At 41.5% G+C, this 16,090-nt stretch overlaps 1 protein-coding gene across 1 annotated transcript in view; it reads right to left on the bottom strand.

Moving 5' to 3' along the window:
• The window catches only part of LOC139254239 (kalirin-like), a 113,345-nt gene that overhangs the window by 36,238 nt on the left and 61,017 nt on the right, over nt 1-16,090 (bottom strand). Inside the window, exons 5-9 of the mRNA XM_070873657.1 lie at nt 15,838-15,941; nt 12,256-12,325; nt 9,588-9,674; nt 8,456-8,548; nt 7,386-7,436 (exon numbers count right to left, since the gene is read on the bottom strand). Of these exons, the coding sequence (XP_070729758.1) occupies nt 7,386-7,436; nt 8,456-8,548; nt 9,588-9,674; nt 12,256-12,325; nt 15,838-15,941 (405 nt within the window). The remainder of the gene's footprint in view (nt 1-7,385; nt 7,437-8,455; nt 8,549-9,587; nt 9,675-12,255; nt 12,326-15,837; nt 15,942-16,090) is intronic.

Below are 16,090 nucleotides of genomic sequence, written 5' to 3'. Positions count from 1 at the left end.
GTTAGCCCCTTTGCCCCGACCCTGCCACCAAAATAGCACCAGCAACCTAAAAATATGCCCCAGACAATACCTGCAGCCATGCACCTCACTTTCCTCCCCCACAACACCCCCCACAACACCCCCCCCCCCCTGCTTCTCCTCCCCACCTCTATCCCATCCCCTGCTGACTCCAAGCCGTCTGGCCAAGGAGTTCCTTAGGTGTTGCTTCATTAGGGGGGGATGACGGCAGAACTGCTGCTTGGACGGATACGGGAGAGGACGGTTCCGAGGTGCGAACGTGCTCCGAGCCAGAAGCAAGATCTTCCTCCTGGCTCTCGTGTCATTAGCAATGGGGGTGCGGCACCTTGGGGTGCAGTGCCGCGCTCCGGGACCACTGGGAGCCCTCTGCCACCAGTATTCCTGGCTAACAGCTCCAGGGCCTCCTCCATCCGTTTCATGTTATATATTATTTGTTGGACAAAAACTCGGTGACAATTACATTCTTGGTGCATAGTAGGCTTTTTGCTGCTGGTGAATCTCCCTCTTGCCTCCCACAACAGCCAAACAAGCACACGCCACACCCACACACACTTTCAGTCCCTCTCTGCTCCCTCTCTCTCTGTCTCCTCTTCTGCACATGTAATGGTGACTCCTGACCTCCTGAAACACGGGAAACGAGCGTTGCCATGCCGTAGCTATGGTCAGCGACACTTTACGGCAGAAGGTCAAAATATTTTAATGCCCATTTCGATCGCTCGCGGTAACGTCCATTTAAAAAAATGGAAAGTTAGGGTTTTGGAAATGGGCGATAATTCGGCGATCTCAAAACCCATATTTACCGCCCACGCTGGAAATAACAGCCATTTTTGGCCGATTTGCACAAAAGTGGAAAGTCTATTTCTTCTGAATTCCCTATTGGATTTCTTGGTGGCTATCTTATATTGATGGCCTCTAGTTATGCCCTTCCCCACAAGTGGAGACATTCTCTCTATATTCACTCTATCAAAACCCTTCATAATTTTAAAGACCTCTATTAGGTCACCCCTCAGCTTCTTTTTTCAAGAGAAAAGAGACCCAGCCTGATCATCCATTCCTGATATGTATACCCTCATATTTTTGGTATTATCCTTGTAAATCTTCTCTACACCCTCTCCAGTGCCTCTAAATCTTTTTTTATAATATGGTGACCAAAACTGTACACAGTACTCTAAGTGTGGTCTAACCAAGGTTCGATATAGGTTTAGCATAACTTCCTTACTTTTCAATTCTATACCTCTAGAAATAAACCCTAATGCTTGGTTTGCTTTTTTTTAATGGCCTTGCAAACCTGTGTTGCAACTTTTAATGATTTGTGTATTTGTACTCCAAGATCCCTTTGTTCCTCTACCCCACCTAGACTCGCACACTCCAAGTAATAAGTGACCTCCCTATTCTTCTACCAAAATGTAATACCTCACATTTATCTGTGTTGAACTTCATTTGCCAATTATATGCCCATTCTACAAGTTTATTAATGATCTCCTGTAATTTGTTACAGTCCTCCTCAGTATTGACTATCGCCCCAATTTGGTGTCATCCGCAAATTTAGAAATTGTGTTTTTGATTCCAAAGTCTAAATCAGTAATATAAATTGTGAACAACAGTGGTCCCAGCACTGATCCTTGTGGAACACCACTACCCACCTTTTGCCACTGTGAATAGCTACCCTTTACTCCTACGCTCTGCTTTCTGTCTTGAAGCCAGCTAGCTATCCATTCTGCTACTTGTCCTCTCACTCCGCATTCTCTGACCTCGTTCATCAGTCTATTATGGGGTACCTTATCGAAAGCCTTTTGACAATATAGATAAATTACATCAACTGCATTACCATTGTCTACTCTCTCTGTTATCGCTTCAAAAAATTCAATGAAGTTGGTTAAGCAAGATTTTCCCTTTTGAAATCCATGCTGACTATTCATTACTATTTTTTTGGTTTCTAGATGCTCTTCTATTTTCTCCTTTAGTAGGGATTGCATTATTTTTCCTACCACCGATGTTAAGCCGACTGGTCTATAGTTCCCTGGACATGATGTATCCCCCTTCTTAAATCTAGGTATTACTTTAGCTATCCGAAAGTCCTCTGGCACTACACCTTTTTGAACGAATTATTAAATATGTGTAGTAATGCCTCTGCTATCTCTTCCCTAGATTATTTTAAAATGCGTGGAGTAGGATGGAATGGTTGACCATTATGAAGTTCAAAGAGGACAAGAAGGGAAAATGCACTGCAGAACATACAGAATATAGAACACTTTCTTGATGCTGTGAAAACCAGACTGAAGAGATTGAAACAGAGTGATGAAAGGAGTGGGTGCCGAGTTGTGTGGTGAAGATGCATTTGATGACCTTGGTGAGGGAGGGGAGATTAGAAATGCAGTTATAATTAGAAAGGGTGGAGGGGTCAAAGTGAGCACTTTTAGAAGGCAGGTAGATTTGATAGGCAAGTAGAAATTCCTGAGGAACGGAGCAGTTGATAGCAACACATTTTAGGCTGAAGAGAGGTTGTTGAATGTTTAGGAAAAAAAACTCACCTTAAAGCCCTCAAGTCTAGACCTTAAAATATTTCAATAGGATTGAATTTAAAACTGTTTTAAACATATTCTTGTACAGTTAATGTGACATATATATATAAAATAACATTCTTGTTGCAACTATTTTCTGCATTCTGCTTTGTGACATTTAATAACACCTGGAGTAATGTCGGTCTATTACTTTTAATGGGAAATGCTGGAATGTGTATTATTCAATCTTCTCACCACTGTTGCTGGATCCTCCCACCATTTTCACAGGTAAGCTTTATTTTTTTTAAAATTCATTGTATTTATTTGTTTTCCTTTATTATTAATTTCATATTTCCTACTCTGTTCTGCTGCCCTATTGCATTGCCTCCAGCACCCTGCCGTTTTTGGTATTCTCTCCCCATCTATGTTGCGGATGTTCTCAGTCCTACCTTGCTCTTATTGGATGCCCCACTGCTTTCTGTGTTCTCTCCAATTGTTCCTGGCCCTCCATTACTGCTCTTTTTTGGTCGTATAAGTAATTTGAATTTTTTCTTGGTTGCGGCCTCTTGCCTTATAGCTCCTGGCTTGCTCTATCACCCTATCTGGGTCCTGACCTTCACCTGACAATCCTGGCCTTCTCTTCCTCCCTTTCTAGGCCACAGTCTCTCCTGTCCTTCACCTATCGTTCCATTTTGTTAAAAAATAATTAATTTGGACTCCAATTTATCTTCATACTTCATTGCTTATTCACAGCCTACTGCCCATTAAATGTCCTTGCTAATGGTCTTGCTAAATACTTATTTTTGGAAGAACTCGCTTCACTTTGCTACTTTTATTTAATTAATTATTTTAGTGCAACCTTGTTCAATTGCCTACTCATATTTAATTAATTCATTTGGGCTGAGTTTGTCTCCATTCAATTATTTTATTTAATGAATAGATTTTATGGAAAGCCTGTTATGTTAAATACTTCTTTTACTTAATTAATAAATTTGTGCAAACCTATCCAATTAAATGGCCAACCCCTTACCATCAAATTAAAACTGTTTTTAGAACCATAGTGCTAGAATCCCCCCATAATCCGCCAGATTGCCGCCCAAAATACCGCTAAGATTTAAAAATTACTATGGGCGAAAAATTCCAAGGAATAAATTCCACCTGGCGGAAAAAACCTTACACCCCGATTCTCGGCGGAAAACGCGATCCTAGGCGGTTTGTGCGGTTCTTAATCAAAATGGGCGGTATTTACTAAAATTTAGACCGAGGCTACGGGTTGAGCCTCGGAGAGGGGAGAACACAAAAAATATTTTTTGCAAAAAACAGAAAATAAAAAAATCAGAAAACATTCTCAGGACCCTTTTCAACTTAATCACTGTAAAATAATTTTTAAATAATAATTTAAAACCCTTTAACTTACATTTTTTTGCAGTGCTACTTATCTACCGCCCAGCTCCGACTGCTTTACGTGGGCGTTTTTTTCAAACTTGGGCGGTAGTGATTTTTTTGGCGGTGCACACCGGCTGTCTGCTCCCCAGTGGTATTTCGAAACCGCTGGCAGAACTCTTTTGTGGAAATTTCTGCCAGGTGGTTTTCCACCCAAACCAACCAATACCGCTGAGAAACCGGGCGGAGATGCCGTGGAAATTCTAGCCCATAGAATTTTACAGCACAGAGGGAGCCTACTTGGCTCATTGTGGCTGTGCTAGGTTAGAGCAATCCAACATTACCCCCATACCCTGTGCATTCTCCATAAATCTGTATCTTCCTCTGCTTCAAATATTGAACACATTTTCTATTGAAATATGTCATGCTCTCTGTGGCAAAGCAATCCATGGTTCAACAACAATCTGCATAAAAAGATCTCTCCTAACGTCTCTCCTCATACCCTCATTTTAAATTGATGGCCCCTCATCACTGACATCCAGAGGGAATAATATTTCCTTATTCAGTCTATCAACTCTCTTCATAATTAATAACATTTTTGATTAAATCTCTTCTTAATCATCATTGCTCAATTGGAAATGGTCTTATGCTTTCCTTATAACCAAAGTTTCCCATCCCTGGCATCATCCTGGAGAATCGACATTGCAAGCTCTCTCTGGCCTAGCAATCCAGACATGCCCATTTTGGGGCACGCAGGATCCACCGAGCTCAAACCCTTCACTTGAATGTTGAGGCCCGAGGTTCCCCCAATATTGGTCCTCAGGCCTTATTTCCATGAGCTGTAGAGAGAGTGAGAGGCAGTTCAGATGGCAAAGCATCTCTGAGAACAAAGGTGGACCCAGTACTTACTACTCAGGTACAATACATCCAATCCTTCTCCAATCTAAGCATAATCCATTTACCCTAACTATGTTTCCTGTCCGTCAATGAACCTTCCATCCATGCTGTTACATTTTAATGCAGAAAAGTGTGAAGTGATACATTTTGGTACAAAGATTATAAACTAAAGGGTGCAATCCTAAAAGGGGTGCTTGAACAGGGAGACCTAGGAGTATATGTGCACAAATCGTTGAAGGTGACAGGACAGGTTGAGAAAGCAGTTAAAAAAGCTTACGAGATCCTGGGCTTCATGAATAGATATATAGAGCACAAAAGCATCGAAATTATGATGAACCTGTATGCAACACTGGTTCGGCTTCAACTGGAGTATTGCGTCCAATTCTGGGCACTGCACTTTAGGAAGTATGTGAAGGCCTTCGAGAGGGAGCAGAACAGGGAGAGAGCAGTAAAACAAATTACAATTTAAATGGAGAAAAATTGCAAAGTGCTGCAGTACAGAGGGATCTGGGGGTCCTTGTGCATGAAACACAAAAAGTTAGTATGCAGGTACAGCAAGTAAACAGGAAGGCAAATGGAATGTTGACCTGTATTGCAAGAGGGATAGAGTATAAAAGCAGAGAAGTCCTGCTGCAACAGCACAGGGTATTGGTGAGGCTGCACCTTGAGTACTGCATACAGTTTTGGTCTCCGTATTTAAGGATGGATATACTTGCATTGGAGGCTGTTCAGAGAAGGTTCACTAGGTTGATTCCGGAGATGAGGGGGTTAATTTATGAAGATAAGTTGAGTAGGTTGGACCTAAAAACATTGGAGTTCAATAGAATGAGAGGTGATCTTATCGAAACATATAAGATAATGAGGGAGCTTGACAAGGTGAATGCAGTGAGGATATTTCTACTCAAAGGGGAAACTAAAACTAGGGGACATAGCCTCTGAATAAGGGGCCACCCATTTAAAACTGAGATGAGGAGGAATTTCTCCTCTCAGAGGGTTGTAAATCTATGGAATTTTTTGCCCCAGAGAGCTGTGGAGGCTGGGTCATTGAATATATTAAAGGTAGAGATAGACAGATGTTTGAGCGATAAGGGAGTAAAGGTTTATGGGGAGCGGGCAGGGAAGTGGAACTGAGTCCATGATCAGATCAGCCATGATCTTATTGAATGGCGGCACAGGCTCGATGGGCCAAATGGCTTAATCCTGCTTCTGTTTCTTATGTTCTTATAAAAACAGATTTACGAGAATGATGCCAGGGATGAGAGACTTCAATTACTTGGATAGATTGGAGAAACTGGGGTTGTTCTCCTTAGAGGTGTTCAAAATCATGAGGGGTCTGGATAGAGTAAATAGAGAGAAACTGTTCCCATTGGCAGAAGGGTTGAGAACCAGAGGACACAGATTTAAGATGATTGGCAAAAGAACCAAGAGCGAAATAAGAAAACTCTTTTTTACACAGCGAGTGGTTAGGATCTGGAATGCACTGCCTGAAGGGGTGGTAGAGGCAAACTCAATCACTGCTTTCAAAAGGGGGTTGGATAAGTACCTGCAGGAGAGAAATTTGCATGGCTCCGGGGAAAGGGTGGGGGAGTGGGACTAGCTGAAGCGCTCTTGCAGAGAGACGGCATAGGCTCGACGGGCCGAATGGCCTTCTTCAGTGCTGTAACCATTCTATGATTCTATGATGATTTGATCATATCACACACCTGAATTTTTCCAATGAGATTCTTGTGAAACACGTTTTGAACTCCTTATGAAAATCCTTATACTGTAACATTTCCTTAGGAGCTCACGAGGAAATTATGGATTCTATGAGTTTGCCCGCAACTGATATTAGATTGACTTGATTATAGTTACCCAGTTTATCCTTTCTTTCCTTCTTGAACAAAGGTGTTACATTAGCTAGTCTCCATTTCCTCTGGTGAGGAAATCCAGAACAAGGGGGCACAATCTAAGGGGGCTATTTAGAAGTGAAATATAGAAGCACTTCCTCATGCAAAGGGTAGTAGAAGTCTGGAACTCTCTTCCCCAAAAAGCTGTTGAGGCTGGGTCAATTGAAAATTTCAAAACTGAGACAGATTTTTGTTAAGCAGGGTTATTGAGGGATATGGAACCAAGGCAGGTAATTGCAGTTAAGTTAAAGATCAGTCATGGTTTAATTGAATGGTGGAACAGGTTCAAGGGGCTGAATGGCCTACTCCTACGTTCCTAACATGCTTTGAGGGGCTGAATGAATAATTTAGATAGTTTAAGAGGATTGAAACATTTTGGCCTCTGCTATCTGCTCACTCAATTCTTTCAACAGACAGAAGTGCATGCCATCAAGGTCCAGTGCCTTATCCACCTTGAGATATTTTCTGACATTTTTTTTAGAATATAATAAATTTTGCACAAACTCCGTTCCATTAAACTGCCCCGTTCACTTAATTTTTAAAATTTATGTGAAGACATTTGCAGTAAATAGATGCTATTTATTTACTTAATATATTTGCATGGGTATTCAGCAGTTCCTCCAACTTTCTGCCACTAATGTGACAGGAGATCCACTAGTACTATAAATGTTTGTCAATCTAAGAAAGCAAATTTTACCGCAATCTCTGCACATTCGAGCCCAGCTTGTTCATTGTATTTAAGGAAGTCCTGCAACAAGATAATTTTATGTCATTAATGAATATTTAGCACTCTGCGTAAATAACTTTATTGCACAAAGATATTGTGGATCACCTTAACACATGAAGCACACATGCAGAAGTAAATATTTCATCTTCCCCTTGTATAAGTGGTGTTTTGGTGCTAGTATCTGCTTTGCTTTATCCTTCTATCCTGCCACTCTCTTTGAAAACAAACCCGAAAATGTTCATACCTCAAGATAAAAACATGATCATTTCCTTTAAAAAAAACAAAGAAAGCTTTCTAGTGATCACAGTCCTGACCGCAACAAGTTACAAAACACAGTGCTTATTTTGCAATCCCTTCAAAAGAACACAACTTATCTGCATCCAAGATTTCTGCCCATTTACATCCAGTGAGCAGAGTGCCCAGTGTACATGACTAATTTTGCGTCATACAGTGCCAATAGAGAAAGTAGCTTTCATGCTACGATGCAGACATAAATGCCAAGAAAATAGTTGATGCCACACCCAATGTTCCCCCTAATTATTTTTGGCTGCACGGCCCTCTTAAAGGCCCATTCACAGTTTCACGCATGCGCAAAATTTAACATTAAAAAAGCTGATCCCGGGCTGCGGCCGCACAGCTTAGAGGCAATATTCGCCACGCCCCTTTTACAGATAAAATGGGTGCCTAAGCATCCAATTTGGTGGGTGGCCTTCGCACATTCAGAGGTGCGCAGGCCATCTTATTAGTGAAGGATCCAGTATAGATATCCAGGGCCGTTGCCTGAAATGGCTGTTAGGCAATTTGCATATACAAATAGGGGACCTAACAACTGTTTCAGGACTGCTCCCAAAATTGAGATGCCCTGCTGCATTCATGATAACCATGTCTACCAGCGGTCCTTAAAGGTACTGCTGGATGTTGCTACCAAAAAGGTACAGATGAACCATGGCCTAATTGAATGGCATAACAGGCTCGAGGGGCTGAATCGGCTATTCTGTTTCGATGTTTCTATGCAGGTTATCAGTTGGAGAAGTCCTCACCCTGAGCAGCAGCTGGTACTTAGTTATTCTCTGTACAGGTTTGATGAGATAGTCACTCAGGCTAAACTTCTCACTCAATTCCACTTTTACCTCCTGCAAAATAAGGCACAAAATGTAATACTTAATATTATATCTTATAATTTTATGTCTGCTGAGCTACCACCAGATTTCAAAAAGAACTGTCAAGTGGATATCCTAATGGCTCAATGGGTAAGGGCCCTTGTGGTGTTACACTGAACCATATAGACTAGGAAAATTCAATAGACTAATTTTTCTGACGTTGCACTCCCGGGGGAAGTCTTGTCTACAGGAAGTGCATATTAGAAACTCTGGTGTGGGCTATGCTTGATTTTATGATCATTTAAATTAATTGTTAGAAAACTGTATGCAGTTTTTGCAACTGGTGGGCAAGACATTCCAAAAATTATTCAGCTCTGGTTTGTACTGAGTTAGGTGATTTCATGCTTTGATCACTGTGAAGGCATTATATTTGGTCTTAGAGTCTCTGGGCTAGGGAGAGAAAATCAGCAACCAAGATTCATACTTCTGATTGCTATCCATGGAGCACTTTGAGAAAGTATACTTGTATGGTGATTGAGTGAAGCCAGGATTGGGCTTGTTGATGATGTTCTTCCCCAATGGGTGAACAGCTCAGACATGAAGAATAGATATTTGGACTATATACTGGGCGGCTGCCACGCACATGGAACTATTACATAGCCATCAGTCATTTCAGTAGTCCTGTCTTCACAAGACAAGGAGAAAAAAAACAGGAGGAAAACTGCTAGTGTGGCGTAATTGTTTGAATATGTGTGTCTGTTTAAATAGTGAATATATTAAGAGTATCCTGAAATTTACATTAGAATACCATTTTTATAACTTTCAATAACATTTCTTTTAAAGAACTTCCCCCCACATAAGGCCACTTCACAAGCCAAAATAAGCAGAACGAAAAATCAATTCTAAAGAAAACTAATCATCTCTACTCTATAAACAGAAAATTCCTGCCATGACCCAGCCAACTATTTAACTGTGTTCTTCATAGATTGCTGATAACTTTCTGTAAACCACTGGTCTCCAATTGGCGCTGTTTATCTAAATTACTACTGAAAAATGCCAAACAACTGCTCACCTCAAAGTAGGCGTCATACTCAATCACAATGTACTCAGATTTCGGCTTGTTTTGGCAGTACACAACATACATGCCTAGGCGTCTTTCCTGGAAAAACAAAATGCAGATCTGGAGTTATCCTTTTCTAGTCACCCCTAATGATATAGTCGGTAAATATCCTGGTATTGAGTTGTACACACTATGATCTTCAATGCCTGGGGAAAGATCGGTAAGATACGAATGATGCAATAATCAAAATCATACTGCATACAAACTGAGTTGACTGTGAAAAGACAGCATTCAGAATTTTTATAGCCCCTCTGACTAAGTTCTTAGAACCCCTCTTACTCTTATGGTAAGTACATAAGAGTATTTTTTGTAGGCTTCCTATTGCCACATGTTTAGAAGCTAAGCAAATTGAAGATTAAAGAACTTCATATGCCATAGAACCAGAGAAGATTACAGCACAGGAGGAGGCCATTTGGCACATCATGTCTGTGCCGGCTCTTTACTAACCCTGTATCTTCCTCTGCTTCAAATATGTATCTCATTTTCCTTTAATTGATGCAATGGTCTCTGCCTCAACCACTCCCTGTGGCAAAGCATTCCATTCGTAAAAAAATTCTCCTTACATCTCTTCTCACTCTGCTAGTGACATTTTTCAAATTCATGACTCCTCATCATTGACTCCCCAACAAGAGGAAACATTTTCCTATTTATTATTACCCGTATATACTCGCGTATCATGCGACTTTTGAAGACCTAAATTGTAACCTAAATTTGGGGGGTAGCATGATACGCGAGATACAAAATTTGCGGGTGTGAAGTGCTGGCCAAGATTAGGCTGTTAGGCTGTTAAGCAGACCGTATCCACGCTGAATCTCGGCAGGTATCTCCTGGGCTGGATTGCAGCCTCTATTGTCACTTGTACTGTATCTTTGCTGTGGTCTAGAGATCGCCACCCACAACTCCCTCTGAAGTTTGCTGCATTATTAGAGGCTTTAACAATCAAATCTCCATCTATCTCAGCCCATGCTTCTTTTACCCGCAAACACAGTAGAGGCAAATCCGGAGCCTTCATATTCCCTCCCTTTGTAAATGATTTCTCTCCTTCCATCATCCAGTCATTCCATTTCTTTCTTATATTGTCTTTAAATGGCTTATTAATGGATACGTCAAGTGGCTGAACGACGCGAGTCAAGCCAGCTGGAATGATTGCTATATCGGTGTTCGATTCGCGAACAGCTTTCACAACAGAATCCACTCGATGTTTCATGATTCGGTTGTTAAGGTCTGTATTCGATCGTTGTTACGTGTTGGGTACTTGTTAAAGTTGTTTGAAAGCCTAGCCTAGTGGCATTTGGTATCTCAAAAAAGTGACTCGCATGATACATGAGATATATGATAAAATCATGTTTTGGGGACGAAAATTTAGGGGTCGCATGATACGCGAGATCGTAGGATACGCGAGTATATACGATAAATCCTTTCAGAATTTTTAATTCCTCTATTTAGCCTTCTCCTAGCCTTCCCTGCTCAAGTGGAAATAGTTCCAATACCTCAAGGCATTATTTATTGTTGCAAATCCCTAGCATTATCCTGGTGAATCTACACTATACACTCTCTACAGGTTTAATGGCCTGCCTATAATTGGTGCCCAAAACTGGACATAGTGCTCTAACTGTAACCGAACCAATATTAATGGGGTTTCTGCCACCTCTTTGCTACTGTATCACTCATTGTCCTCACTGCTATATAAGGCTACAAAATGGTTCATGTTTCCGTTCCTCTCCCGTAAACACCTTCTGAGGATGCCAGCTCACCAACCAGTCCCTAAAATTACTTCATAAATAAACAAAAGTAGGCAGTTATGGATACCCTTTGAAAACTCACTTCCCATGTCCTTGCTTCCTTCCGGTTGCTGTCATTCCCTTCTGTTTATCTGAATTCTTCCTGCAGGAGAAGACTCTCCATAGTGCAAAGGAGAGCTACTGACTGCATTATGAAGAAGTGCTGTCATTGTTGGGAGGCACTTGATCTACACTGTGGGCAATGGAGAAGTGGGAGATCCTTTACTGCCCCCTCACCCCACCCCCGTCATTACTTCTGGCAATAATCTGTTGCTTTTCTCAGCTCTGTGGTGGGAACACAGCCAGTTTTCTTATAAATATGTGACTTCCTACTTTGCCCAGCACCCTATCTAAACTCTTAACCTGTTCTTTCCTTCTAAATGCTAAGCAGCAGCAAACAGAAAAAAGGAGGAGAAAGAATAAGTATTTTGTCCCTTAACTGCTGGACATGTCGCCAGATCCTGAACTCACTTCATTATTTGCCCTTTTATTTTTACTCACCATTCCATAGAGATCCATCTGGGGCAAAAGACACAGTTCCCATTGGTACTTAGATGGTGGGTGGGGTACGCTTCTCAAACTCACCTGACATCCACATACAAAAATTATCCAACAAAGCGCACTGGATAGTTATTAGGCGTTTTGTGGAAACCTTGGCTAATTTCACCCTCCTAACTGGGATGCTGAGGTGAATTGTAGCACATTTACTCCTATTTTGGTACATTCTTGCAGGTGACAGAAGGAAAAGTGTAAAGTAATGAAATGTTCTCCAATTCAGCACTAACTGGGCCAAGTTGCTATTCTTACTCAAAGATCTGATGAGAACTGTAAAAACTTACATGCTTGATGAAGAGCTTTGCCAAAAGCCCTGGTTCCTGAAGGCATTTTTCCAGTTCCCCTGAGAAATAACTACAAAGAAATAAGAACAGTAATCATTCCTACAACTTTGTCTAAGTGAATGCATATTTCTCCACTACTACTTTGAGCACTGAATAGCACAGTGTAATCAATTGTGCTAGCTACTTAAGCACTGTAGAACATCCTTTGCATTATGTTATGGTGTATTTACTCCAGGGCTGCACTATTTCTAAAACAAGTTAATAAGTTAGTCTAGCAAATTCAATTGATGGCCAACTTATGTGAATAATTAATTCTGGTGCGACATCAGCACTCATACTTTACAATCAAAATATTAGCATGTCACTATGCATGTGTCACCATCAGAATGTTTTGTTAGACATCTTGGGGTCGAAATTCAGGTGCACCAGAAAGCTGGCGCACCTATGAGTTGAAAGCTGGTACTCACCGCTGAAACTCTTGACGCGGTGAGTAGATTCATTTTCAGGACTTTGAATTTTTTTCAAAGTCCTACAGTAAACGGATCATAACGGGGGCGGGCCTTCGATTCAAAGCCAGGCTAACTGGCTGAAAATGGGTCGCTGGGGCCGTCTGCCGCTGTCAATCAACATGTTGACATCACAGCGTGAATCACCACGCTCTCTCCCCTCCCTTAAAGGGGAGAGATTCTATCATTTTTTAACTTTGGCCACTGGGCCACCAGGGAAGGTTTCAGCCAGTCCAGCAGCCTGGCACACAAGAGGGGGTGCCAGGCTGTCTGTTGGCAGTCCGGCTGAACCCGTGGGCAGTATTTTGCCGGCAAGTCGGCCGGCAAAAAGGTTTGGATTGCGGCAGTGGGCCCTCCCCTTTAAGGGCGGCCGCGCTGCTGGCGGTACACAATCGTCAGAGGGTCCACTGGCAGAAAAACCTGCATGGCGGGGGATCGACAGATTGAGCTGAAAATGGATAGGTAAATATTTATTTTATTTTAATTTAGCGGTGCATCTACTTGGGTGGGATGGGGTCCAGGCCGAAAAATCCCTGACCTGAAATTTGATCGGGTCGGCTTGTTGACCCCAAAGCAGCAGCCATTAGATTTTTAGGAATGGCTGCCGCAAACGGGCATTAACGGGTCTCTTGAGACCCTGAATTTTGGCCCCCTTAGGTCTGAAATTCCCCTATATTTCAGCAAAGCTGGTGTTAACTGGGGGGCTGAGGTAGAACCCCCAGCCAGTCTAGTTGCACAATATGCAAATATACCTGGTCCCAGGAATTAGGATGGGGTCAGGGCACATCCATGGGGCAGGCAGAAGTTCCACCCTCCTCCCCCTCGATCCACCTCCTTAAGCCCTCAAGAGGAATTTCATCTAGTTACATCGAGTCTACAGCACAAAAACAGGTAATTCAGCCTAACTGGTCTGTGATCCACACGGGCCTCTCTCCACCCGTCTTCATCTAACTTGTTCCTGCTTTTGCATACCTCGGAATTCAAACTCACAGTGATTGTGAGTTGGAGGTCCAATCACTGGGGCAGGGTCCGGTCGGGGGTTCGATTGTGGGTCAGGGGTCCGATCACGGGTCAGGGAGGGGCGGTCGCACGGAGGGAAGGAGGTTAGCTTGGGGGGGGTCAGGTGAGGCATTCCTGCTCCTCCTGGCCTACAGGCAGTGCTGGAAAGGCACTTACCATAATGAATCCAGCTGTTCTCGCCTCCCTTCAGCTGCCAGGTTTCCTCAGCCCCAGCACTTAAAATTAAAACTGGTAAAATTTAAGGCATGCAACCTCATCAAAATATTTAAATCACAGACCCGCCTCTGAGAAGCAAAATAGATGGCCGGCTCCCATCCCACCTCTGCTAAAACCGGAAGTGAGCGCATTAGAGACAGATTGGGGTCGGGCTTCTGATTTTTGAAATTTTAACCCTCTCTCCAGCCCGCCCGTAATTGGGGGTTAAAATTACCCCCAATATTTCTTACATACTTACAGATTTTTTATTTGTTCAGGGATTCAATAGAGTCGATACATAGAAACTATTTCTTCCGGTGGGGGAATCCAGAACAAGAGAGCATTATCTTAAAATTAGAGTTAGGCAATTTAGGAGTGAAATCAAGAAGCAATTTTCACACAAAAGGTTGTGGAAATCTGGAACTCATATACATAATAGCTATATGAAAATATTCGGAGGTGATTAATTAATTTAGTAATAAAAGGGCCTGTTTCAATTATGGTCTGTTTTGAATTAGATAGTTTGAATGCTGGTTTCTTTCTCGGGAGTTCTAGATCCTTTGATCCGTTAGAATCTAACCCTAAAACATAGATTAGGTGCGGAAAGGAAGAGGCCACTCTTGGGCTGTGTGTTTCTTTCCTATTTTTTGTTTGTACTGCACTGTTCCTCGACTTGTCATGAGTTATTTTTAATTTTTCACTTCTTTAGCTCTTTGGCATTGAATTAAAATTGAGGTTTTTACTAATTTAAAATAATATATTTTTTAAAGTACGGAATTAAAATTGGTAGATGAGTGGCAGTTTTTAGGACAGTACTTAAAGTTAATGTAACAAGTAGGAAAGTGAGCAGCAAGCGCAGCTTTAATTAAACTGTCAAACATCACACCAAGGATAGATAGTGAGAAGCAGGCACACCCATCTCATTCATATCTGTAAGTAAATACTTGTTTTCTTAAAAGCATTATTAAAACAAGCAGAATTTAGATTACTAATCGATTTGAAAAGGGGTCCCTTGGGGGTCTGTGATTACTAAAACAGTTTGAGAACACTGCCTTAAAATATGTTGTCTTCCCCTGCACCTCTTCCCTGTTCCTGCAGATGTATATAGCACTGAACCTGGCCATGTAAATAAATATGTAAATAAGCTGACCTTGTGAAAAGACATCAGGTTAATTCTGTTATTTTTGCGTTTTGTGTATGACGCAGTGCAGTCACTCCGACCCACTAATGGAACGATATAATTTCCCCCCATAATTCCATATAAGACGGGACTGATTTAGAGTGTTATTTGTCGCAAGAAATTGCAAGAGACAGATTTGAGACCATGATTAGAAAAGTCCAGCTGTCAGGAGTTAAGTTGGGAAGCGAGGAAGAGATCCAGGTGATTACCTGGGACAATTTGGAGTACAAGTAGGCTGATTAATGAGTTGGTTGTAGTCATTAAGGGGAGCAGACATTATCATTAGAAGAGGCGAAGCAGACCTGTTACTTATCATTTTATGTTTTACATTAGTCACCAAGAATCCGAACTTCAGTGTGGGGAAATGTTACCTTCCTCTTACAATCTTTAGGCTTTTAAAACCCAAACCCAGCATCGCCACTTCCTAATTTACTGTTTTCTCTTTTTCAGGATTGGTGCGGATCCTTCATTTCAATTTCTTTTTTTTAATTGCTCAATTGGGCAAAATATTGAACAGTAATTGTTGGCCATGGAACTATGCTAGGAAAGTTTTAAGATCTTCAGGGAAAGGGAAGAATATTGACAGAGAAATATTAGTAAGAAAAAAAGATAAGGAATTCTCTTCACAAATTATTGATTTGTTCCTTCAGCAATAATTATCCAACATGGCTACCTACATACTTTTTGTGCCACTCGTAGATCTGTTGAACATTTCCAAAAACTATCTTATCTCTTCCTTTCATATCATCAGGAATTCCTTTTTCTTCCATTTTTTTCATGAAACCCTAAAATATCAGAAACATGCAGAAACTGGTATCACAATTAAAGTCTCTTGTTGTGATAGTAAATTATACATTACATTTTCCTACCAAATGCTTGAACTCAAATGAATAAAGGTCCCAAAAATCTTCAGGCCTGTTCCATTAGCATAAAT

The sequence above is a fragment of the Pristiophorus japonicus genome, chromosome 3 (assembly GCF_044704955.1).
Source record: "Pristiophorus japonicus isolate sPriJap1 chromosome 3, sPriJap1.hap1, whole genome shotgun sequence".
In the NCBI taxonomy this organism is placed as follows: Eukaryota; Metazoa; Chordata; class Chondrichthyes; family Pristiophoridae; genus Pristiophorus; species Pristiophorus japonicus.
The sequence above is the reverse complement of the archived record's forward strand: the minus strand, read 5'-3'. Positions and strand labels throughout refer to the sequence as shown.